Source organism: Crinia signifera, chromosome 4 (assembly GCF_055691185.1).
Source record: "Crinia signifera chromosome 4, ASM5569118v1, whole genome shotgun sequence".
Lineage (NCBI taxonomy): Eukaryota > Metazoa > Chordata > Amphibia > Anura > Myobatrachidae > Crinia > Crinia signifera.
Genome location: NC_139220.1, coordinates 215,189,621 through 215,208,610, shown reverse-complemented (window position 1 = coordinate 215,208,610; position 18,990 = coordinate 215,189,621). Strand labels below are relative to the sequence as shown.

Here is an 18,990-nt window from a genome sequence, read left to right as displayed (position 1 = left end):
CATCGGTCAGACGGTAAATTGACTGCATCCCCTAGTTTCTAATCTGGCTTTCTGTTCCCTATTTTGCATTCAAGTACCCAGCATCCTTTTCTTTACAGACTTCATTCTGAGATTTTATGGTGCCTAGAGACACAAATGTTTATGTTTTATTTTTTGCAATTTTTGGTAAATGGAAATATTTATATTTGTTAATGTAGATAAATCTTTGTTATTGTCGAAGTTAAAGCTCATACACTAGGCAATTTTAGCCCATTTTCTAAGCAATCTGTCTAGATCACCCTGAAATTAAGCAGGAATCGCTCAGTGTGTATGCCCCCGAGCAATGCCTGTGCGTTGCCAATGCCTGACTAGTTCTTGACTACATGTAGTCAAGATCTAGTGAGATTGCCAGTGTTCTAACTAGAGAACAGTGATAAAACACATATCGCCCATACACAAATCACTACGTGTGTGTATAGGCAATCAAGCCACCAGGAAGCACAAGGGCAATTTCTCTAGCCTGCATCAATCAGCATGCAGGCTAGCAGAAATCACCCCATGGGAACTGGGTTTTAGACTTGTATAAGACACTAAGAATTATAATTAAATAACCTGCAGAAAGAGTAGGTATTATACACATTTACCTTGGAAAGTCTTCATCTTGCCATTCCTCCTTTAGCTCCACCCCTTCCATCCTTAGCCTTGCTTCTGTTGTAGCCACAGACTCTGGCCTCTCAAAGGATCCAACAAATGTGTCTTGGCTAAAGAGCAGAATAAAAAGACATAACCAACCAAAAAAGAAACATGGCTAAGAAAAATAAAAAACATAGCAAAACAACCCACATATCAATTAGTTATGAAGTCTTGGCAGGTGAGTCCTTCTATATCCACTAAATTTACAGACTAAGCCACTGCTGTACTTGGTGACATTGCAACGTAACAGTCCCTTTTCCTATGTATAGCTATGAGGATCCTAGCAGATGGGATCCCGACATTCAGAATGCAGACAGGTACTGATTGCCCGAAGTAATGGGCACCCATCAGGACAATTCAATTGTTGCTTCATCGCTGATTTGTGGCATGCCCAGAAGCACTGGGTTTGGATGCGCAATGCACAACGTTCACTTTGAGCACCCACACAATTCTGCATGCAACGTGAAATATCTTAATCCTGGCTAAAGCAGAATAGCTATGTGCATACTCACAAAATTAAAAAAAAAAAAACACTTTGCAAGCTACAGAAGATAAACATTTCTAATTCAAATATTTGTAGTTCGCTTTGAAGATCACATGTCCAAGCTTGGAAAAGGATTCTCAAATAACCCAGGTCCATTTACCCGGGAATGTGACTGCTTCTGTGCACTCTGCCTCTAGCAAGATATCTTTGAACGATGGTGCTTCTTACTAGAGAATACCTATATGGTATCTACTTTTTTGCTTTTGTCAAGTGGTTTCCTAAATTTAAACTAAATCTGCAAAGCTCAAAACTTTCATAATAGGCGGACCCAGCAACCTATATAATCCCCATCACACTGGTAGGGGTTCAACCATATTCCTTACTTTACAACAGTACAAGAAAGAATGCTGAAACCTTTGTTATGTTTTTACCCAAACCGGTTTGTGTAGACCATAACACATAATTTTTCTATTACAAGTAATCACGTACCATCACATTGTTGCTTTATTTAATTGTCCTTGTGCATCTTGCTGAGGCAGCCTTAGTGCCTTATAAGCAGCTAATCAATAGGACATTGTGCTTACGATACTCTTCCAATTTTATCAGTGTTGCCTACCCATGAGACATCTGCTATCTGTAGCTGTATAGAATAGTTGGCACCCTATGGTTGGAGTAAAATGGCCCTTGTGTTATGCAGGATGCACAAACTAGACCGCAATGTCATTGGTCCACATTTTTTATTTTCAAAAAGTAGGCAAGTACGATATACAGTATACAGACACATCTGCTTCATCCTGCAATGCAATTCTAGGTTATTATTACCCATTTATTTTAGAAAATTTCAGGGACTGCAGAGAAAGAGGAATACATGTAGCTATTCAGAAGGAAGAACAGCAGCAGGGAAAACACAAAACAATGAAGTTAGGCTTCAAAGCACTTATCAACTGTACAGCAGTAAGACAGGAAACCACCATAGGAAGCAGGAAGGCAGCTTCCACTGCTGAACTACATAAAGCATACATAAAAGGACAGTTATAAAGTATAACCGATTATGAGTGACAGGGTTAAAAAACACAAAATGATATATATTCTGCTTAATTACTTCACATTGCGGGAATCAATGAAACTTGACGAACAAAAAAAAAACAGACGAACCAGAATTAGAGGTTTAGGGTCACCTTATTCACTGATGTTGAATTGCAGAGTTTATTATAAGTATTATGATTAGAAGTGCTTAGGGTGTGCACCTGTAAGTCTCAGCATGGAAGCACATCTCATATTTGGAATTAGGGTGTACAAAGTGGGTTTGCGTACATCTCTGAATCATGTACTATGCTGTACGAACTTTCATTAACCCGTTGAGTGCCAAGTGAATTTGTAAAAATAGGTGTGAAAAATGCCAAGCACACAGTTTTATTCATCAAAATGATCGGTAATGATATATATATATATATATATATATATATATATATATATATATGAAAATATATTTTTTTACACAATATTTTGAATTTATAAGTGTGAGTGACACAGACATTTGTAGCAGATATTTTGAGCATCTCTCACAGAGAAATACATGAAAAGAAAACCTGCATGTCAGTCAGTCAAATGGAAAAACCTCAGGATTAGTATTTTGATCTAAAATAACTTGAATGCAAAATAGAGTTAAGCAAAAACATATATAAAAAAAAAAAACACAATGAATACCTCACACTTTTCTTGTAAAAGCAACAAACTGTGGATGACTTCCCTTTCGGAGGACAGTGATCCTCTGCTCTTCTGGGTTTATATTAACAGAAAAGAGCACAGTACGTAAACAGAACTCTTCTGACGTTAAACCACACAATTCCCCACCCTCTACAATATTTTTTGCTGTTTCATTTAATCAATATGAAGCAGCAGCAGCACAGTCAATGCCGCTTCAAACTTATATGGAATGCAGCTCTCACATGACAGATGTTCACATGAATCTGATTCTAGAGATGAGCAATGAAAGCAAGTCAATGATAATGCAGATGGATGCCCAGAGTATTTATAGGTGCTGTATCTATTATGTATGAAAACTATAGGTGCATTATTAGAGCAGGCAGGAGTGCTAATCAATCTCTAGCACTTCAGCTGGCTCTCAAGGCAATATGAGAGATAGAGTCCAGCAACAGAACGTTGTTCATGCATCACTAGCCTAAAAAAAGGTTAGCGTGTTACCCACTTGTAATTCCTTGTCATAATTAGCAGAAATACAGGGGTTTTACCACAGGGCATCCCTTACCATCACACTATGCTGTTCTAGAATTACAACAGTAATTCTAGATGTTAAGCTTGCAAGCAGGGCCTTCCTACCTCTATAACTGTCTGTTATGACCCAGTCTTGTTTTTTTCACGGTAGTATCCAATTGTTTTGTTTAGTTGTTATTAATGTTGCCAAATTATAAAATACAATGTAATTATCTATACAAGAAACTGATCATAAATTGCATCCTACCTATGTTACTATGTAACCAAGTCTACCAATATCACATGGTTTCCCTGCTCCACCAGTGGCACTACGCTAATTGTGTACAGCGTCCATGGCGAGTGCCGGAGCAGGGGGACTGAATGCGACTGCTGGGGAGTTACCGTGGATCCCAGTGTGAGTCAGCGGGGATCGACGCGGTGCCCAGGCCGGAGAAGGGTAAGTATTGACCAGCTATTTTACCCCCACTATCCACGTAAGCATGGAGTTGATTTTATAAAAGTGTGGTGAGTGCATCGAGCCACCGAGCCCGAAGCGTGGTGAGCGGACACGTATCAGCGTCCTCTTGCGGGGCTCGCTGCGCTCGCCATGCTTCAGGCTCAGTGGCTCACTGCACTTTATAAAATCAACTCCACACCGACGTGGATACTGGGAGTATGGCGTGGATAGTGTGGATATTAAGCATTGTGTATTTTTAGGGCTCCAGAGCCACTTACGTAGTTTACGTAGCCAGCATAGTGCTGTATTGGTATTCTGAATACACCACTACGCAAACTACGTAATGGGCGCCCTGATAATACACAAGTACTGATTTTACTTCCCGTACCAGTAACAAACACATGTAGACTTTTAGCAAATTTAGAATTCAATAAAAAAATAAACTAAGTGAAGTCAAATGATAAGCTCTGATAAAACAATTCCAATTGTATAGAAAAATGTGTCCTTCAACTTAAGCTGAAGCTACAAAAAACAAAACAAAACACGAATACAACTTCTTGCTTGATTTAAACAGCTAAAATACAGTGTTATGCAGCTGGACAAACATACAGCTAATGCATCTATTCATTTCTGCTGGCTCCCAACTTTGAGTCATTCTTATTAATGGATACACATCTTTTCTGGCCCCTGAATTATACATTATTTTGGCCAGCCATAACTATTAGTAGAAAGCAAACCTTTTGTATAAGGCTCGACGCCAAATGTACTTTCAGAAAGAACATAAAGAGAGCCGTAAAAGAGCTTTCAAATTCTTATTAGACATACTGAGATTTCCGATAATAAAGCAAGCAATCTTAAATGACTTATATGGCTTTAACCACTTGCCTATGGTGGTCATATAAGATCATACCTCCCAACTTTTCATGTGAAGAAATAGGGACACTCGCGCGGCGAGGGGGCGTGGCGTATGCAAATGAGGGCGCGGCTTATGCTAATTAGCCGCGACCTCATTTTCATACGAGAATAGACGCTGTGCGCATGCGCACAGCGTCTATTCTACTACATTGGGGGGTCTCCCAACTGCCACCCCCCGCAGCGGGACAATGCCTGCCGCGGGTGGGACGTCGGGACAGGACCCGAAAATCGGGACTGTCCCGACGGAATCGTGACAGTTGGGAGGTATGTAAGATGCAAGCTCTCCAGGCTGGGCGATCAGAGGGAACTCAAGGTCTTGCTACTTCCTGGTTCCTGCCTCATCCCAGTGCCTTCCCTGCTGCAGACAGGGCAGCCCCCCTCACACCGGGGTTGCATAGATTTGCAGCCATTGAAGAAATGTAAAAAAGCAACCACTCACATTCTGGTGTGGCCACTAGATAACTGCAGAGAGAAGCAGGCGCTGAAAAAAGATTTTCGATGGTTCGATCAATCTACATACATTTATATTTGCACTGAAGTTTAGAAAATGTGTACTTTTTTTTATTTAATAAAATCGTATTGGATAGGTTTTAAATAAATGTTCTTACCCTAATGCAACAATAATAACATCCATGACAATTTATCAATTCTAACCTTTTTTTGGAAAAAAACACTAGCAAGGTTACAGCTAGTGCAAGCACTGCAGAAAATGAAACCTAGACTGTACTATCTAAATAAGCTTAGAAGAAAATATACATTCATTTATTCTGCCAGCTAAATATATTAAGGTCTCAGATTTTCTGCACTATAAAAAGGTGTTGGGGTTTTGAGTGGCTTTCAGCTCAAAATCGCACAGTGGGCCTTAAGGAAGCTCTGAACACAGATATGAATGGTGTAATGGTTAGCATTACTGCCTCATGTCACTGAGGTCATGGGTATGACTCCCGCTGTGCTTACATGGGTTTCCCCATGGTATTCCAGATTCCTTCCACAATCCAAAAGTACCAACCTGGGCCAGAGCAACTAGTACCTGCTGCACAGGGTAAGACATTTTCTAACCTTATTTATTAGGAGTGTTGTACCTGATCTTATATGAAGCATTGGGGGGGGGGGTTCAAGTGTTTTACCTGCTGGTGGCCACTAAAGGGCACCTAACGGAGCAGTTCAAGGGTTCTTCCATCAGGCTATACAAAGCCGCAGGATCTGACATTATTGTTATATCGTTCTGTCATTTTGAAGTGCTGGCAACTGGTAATAAATATTCTCAGATACTGGACACTTACATTTGGCAATGTGTATGTCTAACGGAGGTTGACAGAACTTTGGAGATGTTACACCAATGTTTTAATGCACACTTGCCAATTAAGCAAATGTTTGCATGAATGTTTATGCATCTTCCATCACAAAACACTATGTTCAAACAGTGATGCGCATATACTTAGCATAATAAAGTGTCAAAACTAAGACAAAGAAAATCTGTAAGGTTGAAAGCCTTCAAGATTTTCTGGAATGAATGAATCTGGGACACTAAAGGTGCCCATAAATGCTAAGATTTTTCTGTGCTGTGCGTTTTGTACTTCAAAGTGCCGTGCGATTTTGGCATTGGCGATGTGATGTCCTGTACTATGATTTTAGCCTCTTTTTTTATTTATTTTTTAAAGTTAATAGTCAATATTGTACCCGCAGAGACGCGCATCGCATCCCGCAGGTACACTGAGCAATTCTAACCACATGCGATGCGTTTTGAACTTTAAAAGTTCAAAACGCATGCTAAAATCGCAATGTGTATGGGCACCTTAAGGTGGAAATTATGCAATAAACCAGTATTTACACATTTGCAATTATTGAGACAATATACATAGTAATACATACTGTTTATTCGGTACTTGTTTCCTAGCACGGCCACAATCTTCTTGGTCGTGTGCCTTAACTTTAAGGCACACGATGCCCCCGATGGACCCGATTTTCTTTAAAATCAGGTTCATTTTACCGTCAAATGGAAAATCGGGTCCATCGCGTCGGTCGTGTGCCTTTGATAAGGCACACGACGCGACCGACGCGATGGACCCGATTCTCCATAGGCTTCAATGTTAAAAATATTTTAACATTGAAGCCTATGGAGAAATCGCGTCCATCGGGTCCATCGCGTCGGTCGCCTTAACATGTCACATGACGCGACCGACGCGATGGACCCGATTTCTCCATAGGCTTCAATGTTAAAATATTTTTAACATTGAAATCGCGTCGGTCGTGTCGGTCTTGTGCCATTATAATGGCACAAGATAAGATGGACTTGATTAAGTCCATCTTAACATAGTAATCAATGGGAAATGGGCCAATATGGGCCATTTCTCATTGTATATGGCCCCGTCATGCCCCCCCATTTTAAACGCCACCCCACTATCGACGCCAACCCGAAGCGCGGCGAGCGCAGCGAGCCCGCGAGGGGCGGCGGTGCGTGTCCTCCGACCTTTTCATTCCCCTACTATCCACGTCGGCGTGGAGGTGAGAATAGAATAGTGTGGCGAACGCAGCGAGCCACCGAGCCCGAAGCGTGGCGAGCGCAGCGAGCCCCGCGAGGGGACGCGTATAACTTCACAGGTATACGCGTGCGCTCGCCACGCTTCGGGCTCGGTGGCTCGCTGCGCTCGCCACACTATTCTATTCTCAACTCCACGCCGACGTGGATAGTAGGGGAATGAAAAGGTCGGAGGACGCGCACCGCCGCCCCTCGCGGGCTCGCTGCGCTCGCCACGCTTCGGGTTGGCGTCTATCGTGGGGTGCGGTGTACGCCATTAAATTTGGGGGGGTTGGGAATATTTTACATTGAATGCAATGTAAAATCGGGTCCCAGGGACCCGATTTACATTAAAAAAAATAAATAAATCGGGTCCAAAATCGGTCGGTCGCATCGCATGCGACCAAATCGCATGCGATGCGATCGACCCGATTTTTCCGACACGACCACCCCGATGTCAATCGGTGTGGCCGTGCTAGGAAACAAGTACCGTTTATTCTATACTGTAGATGGTAACTATACATATACTATACTGTCAAGACGCCCATTTGGTGATTGCTGGAAGAATATCTTCCAGCAATCACCAAGTGGGCATCTTGACAGTCTGCACCAGATGCGCCCGTGTCAGGAAAAGGCCAGCCTGGTGCAACCATGCCAATCAAGTGGCTATGCGATGGCTTTTGCAAGTGGGACTAATATTAAACGGTAAATAGGCATGGCTCTACACTTCATAGTAGTGCCAGTTTAATTTCTGAGTTTAAAAATGGTTAGTTGCAGCTGTGTTTGCATCATATACGAACTTCTTGGTCTTTGTTAACACATCAACGGGTGTATTTACTAAAGTACAGTAAAGATGTTTCCCATGGCCACCAAGTTCTAGATATGATCTTACAGAAGGTGCTAAATAATCACAAGTAGAATACAATGGGTTGATATGGGCCACAACCGCACTGCCAAAAAACAGTACTAGTAAATATACCCCAATACCTGTATTATGATGCAAACCTATTGGACCTTTCAGCTATAAAAAACAAAAAAACAAAAAGTATAATAATTATTTGAAAAGCTGCTATGTAAGAACGACCTTTATGGTGTGTACACACGTTAGGTGTGCCTTAAGATCCTATCCACGATCTGATCAGATAGGATCGTGGATAGGATCTTAAGGCACATCCGATTTGCATCCTTTCTTGACTATATAGTGCAGATCTGCACTATATAGACAAGGCAGCCAAGACTTTCTGGCTTCCGATACGTGAACGCGCATCGGATCGGGATCGCAAGGGTTAAAACCCTTGCGATCTGCAACCGATGTTGACTATATCATCAACATCCGAAAGGAAATCGGACCGTGTGTACACAGCATTACGTTTCTTGGGAACTTCTCCAGAATGTTTCAGAACACAAATATTGCAAAGCTTCCAGTTTGGAAGAATAGTTATTATGCTGGATATCTTTAAACAGTAAAGGGAAATGTGTAAGTAGCAGATAAGAAAGTATATAACCTATTCTAAATGTTACTACATGGTTAAGTCTATACTGTTTTTTTTGTAATAACCTATGTATCAGCATTTCTTTGCTAAAAATAGAGATTTGTGGGTATGGTTTTATTCGGTTCCCAAATCGTGATCGCATTGGCTTTCAGCTGTCACATTTTGGATAGCCAATAGGATATGGATTTAAGAACCGAGTAAAACCGAACCCCATACAGCTTCTGCTAAAACATGTACTCCTTTAGTTCTCCATTAGTAAATATTTAATTACAAAAAAGGGTATCTAATCATTTACACTTTGGACGCCTTAAGCTGGGTACACACTAGTAGATATATCTGCAAATCAATCAATCTGCAGATATATCTACAGACTGATCGGGCAGTGCGTTCTCGATACCTACTACCTGATCCGTGGGGACTAGCAACACAAATGGGTGGGATAATTTGCACGTGCCCGCCCACTGAGCTCTAAATCACCAGTGGCTCCCAGTGCGGCTGTTCATGCGGTTGGCGGATTGCCCGTACTCACAGAAAGATGCACCAATACGACAGGATTCACAGAAATATCGCTCGTACACACTGGCTGGTGGTACATCAGTATGCAAAAGAAGGGCATTTTTAAAAAGTATTCTCTATTACACAGGATAACGGGCCCTTTTGAGAGACTGAAGCTGTGAAACCAAAGGGTGATCATTGCATTCTACGTATACATATTGGTAAGTATCCAATAACCCCACAGAATCTATTCCATTAGCCAATTCTACTGTGAAATCCTGTTGGAGTTGCTGATAAAAATTGTGCTTTTAAAAAGATGTTTTCTAAATGAAAACCTTAAAAGGGCTGATGTAGAGCTGAATGCATGTTAGATTGCTGTGCACATGTTGTGTCTTCATGCTGCTCCAGAGCAGGTCATATGCAAGTACAGTCACATCTCCACTTACAGTGGACTAACTGGGTTGCAACAAAGAGTTCTCGTGTAGGCACAATTGTATCCGGACGGATCAACTATGTCTAGATTGACAATAACTTGGTTGATCGTGACTAGTTAGTCACCTAAAAATGGCAGCATACACTAGATCGACATGAACATGGTCGACACCAACAAGGTTGAAAGGAGTTTTTCATGATTTTTTAAAAAAAAATTGACTCATTCATACGTTACCATCCCAGTGGACATGTAAAATAGTGTGCCGAGCACATTGAGGGACCGTGCCCGAAGCATGGTGAGCGTAGCTGCCATGCGAAGGGGACGCCATACACTTATACTGTGTCCATGTCGACAGACCAGGGCTGTGGAGTCGGTAGATAAATGTTCCGACTCCTCGTACTTCTGACGTCGACTCCGACTCCTCTGTATTAATATGCAAATGTATTTGATACATTCCTTGAAGGAAAGAAAGGCAACATACATATTATTACTACAGAAACTAGAGGCTGGGAAGCCAACAGTCTACTGCAGTGATTTTCAACCTTTTTACCTTGCGGCACACTAAATAAGACTTTAAAATTGCCAAGGCACACCCTAAGATCCCTACAGGGCAAAACACATTGGCCACCACAGGGAAAAAAAAACCTATTGGCCCCCACATTAAAAACAATCACACTGGTCCCCACAGGTAACAAAAATAAAATGCATTGGCCCTTTACATGAAAAGAAGAGACCAGTAAATAACAGTTGAACTGGTGGTGGCTGTAAATGGGTTTGGGCATCTCTAGATCTGGGGGCACACTTGAGAACATCTCAAGGCACACTAGTGTGCCAGGGCACACTGGTTGAAAAACACTGGTCTACTGTATTAAACAGTTTAGCAAAGGACAAACACAATGAAAACAAAGTTTTTTTTATTTTTTTTATTAATTAAATGGCTGGATAGTAGCAGTAGGCATAAACATCAGGAACAGGAGCTTTACCAGTTCAAAGACAAAAACCACATTATTTGGTTGTTTTGGGAACAAAAACAAAGCTTATCTATATGAACCAAAATCAAACTCTGTAAAACCTAGAAATGGTTTATATTAATCTTGAAATGTAGTTATAAACTTAGCAAATGTATAGATAGACAGTTTCTTCCAGAAACATGTACACATGTCTACCCTCATACAGACAAGCAGGCATGCAGGTTTTAAAATAAATATAAACACTAACAGTTGAATCTAAGAAGCTGTTCCATCAAGTCCTTCTAAGCTCTTCTAGCTATAGAGAAGAATCTTCACTCAATAGGAAAGGTTCAGAAGTGTGGAGCATGAGTTCTTGCTTTGTGACGATAACAAAAATCAACGAGCCACAATCTCCGCTGGTTTGCTTGCTCGTCACCGTTCAATTCATGGACACAAGGAGCGATTTCTTTACTGAATCGTTACTGGCGACGAAAAACGGTGCCTGTACATCAATATGAAAAAGCGTAAGGAATGGCTTAGCCAAGGTAACAAACAACCCTGCGCATGAAACAAGATCTTCATCCGCGTAAAAAGATGTTGTGCGTATGGTGGGAGAGCTTGGTTGAATGATTTTTTCAAGTCTACACCAGGTGATTTCTACCAACGAGGTATTGAAAACCTTATTGAACGTTGGAAATAAGTTGTAAACTAGAAGGGAGAATACATTTATAAGTATTGGTGCTCCGAATTGTGCGTTGCGTGCCATATAGTGAAGCACATGAAAAGCATGCTTTTTCACGGTCACTTAACGTGTTCGTTTTGCGGTTACGTGAGGCACTGCATGCATTGGTCTTTATTCTTACAGTAGAGAAGTCATTAATTATAATTGTTTGCCGACTCCAGGTACTCGAAATTTCCTCCGACTCCTCGACGCTGACTCCACAGCCCTGCGACAGACACCAAAAAATGTGAAAAACTCATGTCAACCATGTTCCTGACGACCTTTTGCTTGTGTCAATTTTCAGTTACTGTTGATCTAGAAACGCTGCTGTCTATTTTTAGGCATCTAACTGGTCACAGTGGACCAAGTCACTGCTGATCTAGACATTGTCGATATTCTATACCATAACCGACACAGTCCAGGGAGACATCCCAACAGAGATTGTAGGCTAGGCAAAGTTGTATTGATAATTACACCTTTTTTTTTTATACCAAGAATATGGCTCGTGTAAAGCTGTGTACAAACAATGCAATTTTGGCTATGGATGATTTTGACTACGCGATTTCCCGTGAACCATACAATCTTGACTATCTTCACTTAGATTCAGTATGTGCTATTTGGCCAATGGCTAAATACATTACAAGCAACATAGTCAAAAAGGCCTTGCATGTACAGTCTTTATAGTCTATTTATCCATGCAATACTGACCTCATGGGCTGCAAATCCATATCGCACACAGGGGCTAACTTTCTATAGAATTTTGACTATCTAGTCAAAATTGTAAGCCAAAATGGGGCAGATGTATCATAGCGGCGCGATAAGCGCCGCTATGATACTTCCTGCTTCGCCTCAATAGCGAGGCGAAGCAGGAAGGGACATCGACAAGATGTATTAACATCTTGTCTGCCGAAGTGGGGGAGCGTTAACTCCCCCCTTCGGCGATGTCGCTTTCTGGAGATAGCGCATCAGTTAATACTGATGCGCTATCTCCTGTCCCGGGCCGGCCGCACTGGGCATGCGCGGGATCTCGCTGTTCACGCAAGATCCCCAGCGCAGCCCAGACCTAACAGCAGGGACAGCGCTGTCCCTGCTGTTTAGATAGGGCTTCGCCAGCCTGATGCTGGCGAAGCCAAAGCAGGCTTCGTGGGGAACGGTCAGCGATGCTGACCGTTCATACATTCGGCCTGCTATCATTTTGATAGCAGCACCGATATGGACAGGGGAGCATAGCGCCCCTGTCCATTACCGCATCCCGGCTCTATCATACATGGGGGAGAAGCGGTATCAGTGCACATAACGTGCGCTGATAAACTTCTCCCCCATAACGATGGATAATACATCTGCCCCAATATCACATATATATTCCGTTTAAAACTGAAAACCCTTGATGTTTTATGAATGTTTCTTCCTTTAATGTTAACCTGAGATCAGCAATGGTCTACCTTCAGGCTGTTTGGTCCATGTTGCCAAGAAAAAAAAAACCTGTCTTTACCAATCCAATGCTGAGAAAGGCAAATCTGTCGAGGCGAATGTGGAAGAGCAGAAGGCTTCTCATAATTTGAACAAACTCCTGCTGAGAAAACTACTTAATGCTTTGTAACTATGGGGTAGATATTGGTGAAGTGATAAATTGTCTGGTTTTTTATCACCGGCCAATCAGCTCCTACCTGTCTTTTTTCAAACCAAGCCTGTAACTTCACAATTAGGAGCTGATTGGCCGTTGATAAAAACCAGACAGACACTTTATCACTTCACCAAGCTTAATGAATCTGCCCCTATGTTATTCAGTCACTTTTCTATATTGCAATGGAATCGGGACATCTGTCAGAATGAACTTAGGTCTACAGTCATTAGGTCGACAGGTCGACCCCACTAGGTCGACTGGCAGGAAGGTCGACCTGACTTAAGGTCGACATGGGCCAAGGTCGACATGACTTAAGGTCGAATTTGCATAAAGGTCGACATGAGGAAGGTCGACTGGTCATAAGGTCGACATGGGTTTTTCAGTTTTTTTATCCGAATGTCGACACAGTCGACATGGACACAGTTGGCAATGAGAATCGGACCCTCACATTGCTCGCTTCGCTCGCAATGCTTCGGGCACGGTGCCTCGCTGCGCTCGGCACACAATTTTATTCTCCCACCCTGCCCTAGTGGATGGTAGGGCATGAAATACCGCCTGTCGGCACATGTCAGCTCAAAAAACAGTGAAATACCCATGTCGACCTTATGACCAGTCGACCTTTATGCAAATTCAACCTTAAGTCACGTCGACCTTGGCCCATGTCGACCTTAAGTCAGGTCGACCTTCCTACCAGTCGACCTAGTGGGGTCGACCTAATGACTGTAGACCTAAGTTCATTCTAATAGATGACCGCATCCCATTGCAATGAATACCTGAAACCTCATGATAATTCTGTGGCCTTTTCATTACCTAAATCTACATGTGTTTTCATTTACAAGTGCTCAAGTATTCTGTTTAACCATGTCGCTTTGCCAGAGGTCACCAAGTAGCCTTTACTTATAGCTTGGTCATGTGCTCAGTGGTTCTGGTCTTTGTGTTTGCCATTCCCTGTATGTATTTATCAGATGTTATGCGATCTGTATATGCAATGGCATGTAAAGAAAATCTTGCTGTATACCGAAATAATCTAAAGGAAACGAGTCGTACATGAATATGTGGATGGAATAAAGAACTGAGTGAGGGAGACATTTCACTAAGATTAATTATGTTCATGTGCTTAATTCTTTTTATGCAATATTTTATATATATTGTAAAAAGACACCACTGTGTCAAAGCGCGTTAGAGGGGCATCCTTTGAGTGACTGTTGGCTGCTTACCCATCTTCTGGTACGCTTGGAGTTCCAGCTATCCAGCAAGGCTAGAGGAAACTGCATACAAGCAGTGAAACACAGAACCCTGGGGCTACATATCAATGATCCAAAACAAAAGAATGACAAGTGGAAAGTACGTGCAAAAGGAAAGAATTATAGGAAACAGCATGAGCAAGAGAGGATACAGCAAAAAACCAACGATGTCATAATTAGCAGAAGCGTGGTTATCGTCAAATACTGTCACTCAATTTGCAACATTTCACAAACACTTCAGCATGACAAGCAAACCCATTAAGAATGCAACTAAACTACTAAACTCAAGCAATGTTTCAAATAACCAAACTAGTATGGGATTACAGAAACGTGTGCTACCTGCAATCGATATATACTTCCTAACAATGAAAGATACAGACAAGTGAAGGAGGGGGCAGATGTTTTACTTGACAACCAACAAACATTTAGTTATTGCAGATACATGACGTCCAGAGGGGATTCCTATTGTAAGGCTCGCCAAAGAGACAGGAATGCAGTGGAGTCTTGCATTATATAACACTCAAGACATAAATCTGAAGATAACAAGAAAGGACGACCTTAAACTCGCAGAATAGGTGGGTGATTTGGGCTGGTGTTACTTGTCCATTAGGAGATAGCCCAAATTTCTTGTCCACCAGAAAACAAAGTTTTGTCATCGACGGAGGCAGGCAAGTTATGATCTGATTGTAGCAAAGCAATTTGCTTTACTAGGTCTCATGATAAGTACAGCCAAAGTGTGTGTACTGCTTCAGGGTTAGAAGAAGCTTTATAATTGTGCTCTTATATAATAAAAATTACTGGTGTCTTGGATTAAATACTGCTAATAATAATGCAAATCAGAAGCAAACACAATAACACCTCACAGATTGGCAGCCAATGAGAGCTTGCAGTGACATAGCTGGCCCCGCCCAGGCATGTGGCTTTAGAAAAAAACAAGTCGATGGTGGAGAAAAACCTGTCAGAAAAGCTCCGGTGGCCCGCGGAAGATCCACACGATAAAGTGCCCTAGGAATTAGGCCCAGATCACTCTAATCCAGGGGTGGGCAATAAGCGGCCCTCCAGCTGTTGATGAAATACAAATCCCAGCATGCATTTCATCATTTTCAGCATGGTCAAATAGCAAAACTAAGGCAAGGCATACTGGGATGTGTAGCTCATCAACAGCTGGAGGGCCGCTTATTGCCCAGCCCTGCTCTAAGCCCTACGTAGGTAGGCTAGTGTTCATTCTAAGCAAGCGGTCAGGGAACTCGGTCCACATTACCCCACACAGTACATGTTTTGCTGGTAACCCAGCAAGTGCACAGGTGTACTAATTACTCAGACACATATTATAAGGTCTGCAGGTGGAGTTAATTATTTCACTTGTGATTCTGTGAGGAGACCTGCAAAACATGCACTGCGTGGGGTAATGAGGACCGAGTTCCCTGACCACTGTTCTAAGCACTACAGCAGACAGCAACACCCCAGGCAGGGAAGAGGAACTGCATGGATTTTCAAAGATGGTGGGTGCTAGAATGAACACCACATAGACAATAGACTGAGCACTAATCAGTGTGGCTCTGGGCCCTAAGCTTTACTATCATATCAAGTCAATTATCAATTACAGTAAGATGCTTTGTTTATGTGTAAGTGACACTACTACTGGGGGCCATTATGTGCATAAGTAGTGCTACTGTGTGGTGTAACATGAATTAGGGGCACTAAGTGCTGTGTAATGTGAATGAGATTGTTCTACTGTGTGGTATAATTGAATTGGGGAGGGGCACTATTGTGTGACCAAGCCCCTTCCTTGTGAGACCACACCCTCTTTTTAGCACATATCTCTGGCTCACACTGTTTCTTTATAAAGTAGGGGATGTACAGATGGAGCCCTCCTCATCTAGCCCTTTAATAGGATGAAGTGAGTAATAGGATTACTCTGCTAATCCCCTACTTTGTTGTTCTATGTATTGTATTGCTGCTGAATAGGCTAGCCATGACCTAAGGAAGATAGCTGAGAGGGGCTCCATCTGTAGGGCACACATTTATATTATGCAGGGGGTACCTGGTTACCCACGACATCTCAAGTGCACAGGTGCAGATGATTTGGAAACGGTCTTGGCACCCATTTTCCAAGTGATTTCTGTCTGCAGGGCAGAGGTGCCCCTGTTGGATTACGGATCTATGGGTGCAGGGTGTGAGGTGTCGGACCCCCTGGACCCAGGGGCCCTTGAGCACTACACACCTTGCACCCATCATAGAAGTGCCTATGACTGCACGCTGTGAGGAAATTCTATTGAATGTGCCTTTATTTTCTTAAAAGGTTTGCATTTGAAATGATTGCCGCTTTAAAAATATTCACCAATATTTCACCAAAATTTCCACAAAGCTTGCAGCTCGCAGGCTATTAAATAATCCCCTAGGCTTCATTCTTACCTTCCTTACCTAATTGGCATCATGACTGTTCCTTTCACATGGAGTTCTGCCCTTACTAACAATCACACAAACGACCAGGTCACCGTCCTCTAGCAAAATCAACACAATCCTGTCCTGCTGCTGGAAACATTCAGGTTGTTCTATTCCCCGCAAAACAAAGACATATCAAAGAAGTCTGAAATGAATGCTGAATACAATAAGCTGCAGAGAGACTTGTCTGGTGACGATCTCCTTCTGCTTATATTAGATTTATTGTAACAACTTACATTAAAATGCCTGCTGATAGGTTATTACAATTATGTATTTCTTGATTTAATCACAGATTTTTATTTATTACTAAGAAGTGTAATATCATAGCCTGAAAAGAGCTGCAGGTGTCAGACTAATACACTGGTAGTGCTGAAACACAGAGTACAGTCTCTGGGCTACCTCTCACCCACCTCACACCTCTCCAATCCATTCTTAACGCTGCTGCTAGGCTCATCTTCCTCTCCCGCCGCTCTAACTCCGCCTCCCCCCTCTGTATCTCTTCACTGGCTCCCCATTCCTTTCCGAGTTCTCTTTAAACTCCTCACCACCACCTACAAGGCTCTCTCCTCCTCCGCCGCTACTTACCTCTCTTCACTGATCTCTATCCACACTTCCTCCCGTCCTCTTCGCTCCATCGCTGACCGCCGACTGACCTCTCACCTAATCACCTCCTCCCACTCCCGTGTCCAAGACTTCTCTCGTGCTGCCCCCTGCACTGCAACAACCTCCCACCACCCATCAGGCTTTCTGATTCCCTTACCTCCTGCAAGCGCTCCCTCAAAACCCACTTTTTTCGACTAGCCTATCCCTCCTCCTAACCTCTTTTGATCCTCCTATCCTGCCTCCGTTCCCCTCCGTTTCTACTTATCCTATTGTTTTTCGTTCGTCCACCCACCTATTTTTAGTATGTTAACTCTTATGAGTAGGGTCCTCCTTCCTCACCCTACCTCTTTACCTCACCTGTGCTCCTGTCCTGTTCTTCCCTTCCTCTACTTCATCTTCAGTCTCCTCGACAATTTTGACACCTACTTCTGAACTGATGCTGATTTTAGTTCTACCAGCTATACCCCTATTTATACTGTATTTTTCAACACACCCTGTACATTACCTTGTAATTTGTTTTTTTGTTTGCTATGTACGGCGCTGTGGACACTTTGCGGCGCCTTATAAATAAACATACTACTACTACAGTATGAATGAATGAATGCATGGGTAATATCCATTCATACGGCACCTATGCAGGTAGCAAAACTTTTAGAACAGATCTTGATACTTAATGATGTCTAGGAAATGTGGGGTAGAATCTTGTTTCAGGGGAATGAAAGGAAGACTCCAAAAATAATTGCATGCAGCAAGATAGACCCAGATATAACTGTAGCATACAGTATAATTGTTTCAGCCAAGGGTGTAACTACCGTAGGTGCAGCTGCTATGGGGCCCAGAGCTGAGAGCGGGCCACTTTTCATGTCAAAGTGTCATGTGCTGTATACATTTTTCAGCATTAGGTGATAAATAGGGGCCCTTACCAGCTTTTGCTATGGGGCCCACATGTATCTAGTTATGCCACTGGTTTCAGCAGTAAGTAACATGGTCACATCACCACAGCCATATGGTACTTACTATGAGAACTTCTCTCAAACACATCTTAGCTTTGGACAGCTGGATAACTAAAGAGCTTTCTTTAATTAGGAAGTGTGGCTGCTGCCAACATGGACTGAATAAGGTCTTCATTTCATTCCCCAGCTGCCAACTATGTGGTGCCTCCACTAGTCCTGGGGTCCTAGGCCGCAGCCCAACCAGCCTAATGGTTAATCCGTCCCTGTGGAAAGTGCAGCCTTTTTGAAAGTTATATTTTCAGCCATAGAGCCAATGAATTGTATCAGGTACTTATCACTGCCCCACGCAAGAAAAAAAATTGTGATTGCTATGGACAATGGAGGTGATGTTTCTGGTTAACAAACTCCCTTGTATGTTCGTACGGGAACTTTGATGGTGAAGATCTGCGCATAAGCGAATATGCAGGTCTCAGGTCTTTACTGCGGACACCCTTGGAGACTTGCATAGTCTTCAAGGCGCTCACACTCGGGGGGAGGGGTGTTCAGGAGCTGGGCAGGAGATGTTTGCATGCGTTTCCAAGGCATACCCAAGCCAACCAGAATCAGGCCCAATGTCTCCTTCCCATACACACCAAGCAATATTTTAAATCATATTTAAAATATTGTTTAGTGTGTATGGAAAATATTGTCACGGATGTGCACTCATGCAGGTTGTTAATGATGCTCTCTGTGTACGGACGCAGGTACAGACAAGGGAGTGCTTCTTAAC

General features: G+C 42.6%; 1 protein-coding gene across 3 annotated transcripts in view; it reads right to left on the bottom strand.

Moving 5' to 3' along the window:
- BNIP2 (BCL2 interacting protein 2) overlaps nt 1–18,990 on the bottom strand; it is a 61,100-nt gene that overhangs the window by 33,584 nt on the left and 8,526 nt on the right. For all 3 annotated transcript variants that reach the window (XM_083183755.1, XM_083183753.1, XM_083183754.1), the window contains exon 2: nt 624–740. In XM_083183755.1, coding sequence (XP_083039881.1) covers nt 624–740 — 117 coding nt within the window. The remainder of the gene's footprint in view (nt 1–623; nt 741–18,990) is intronic.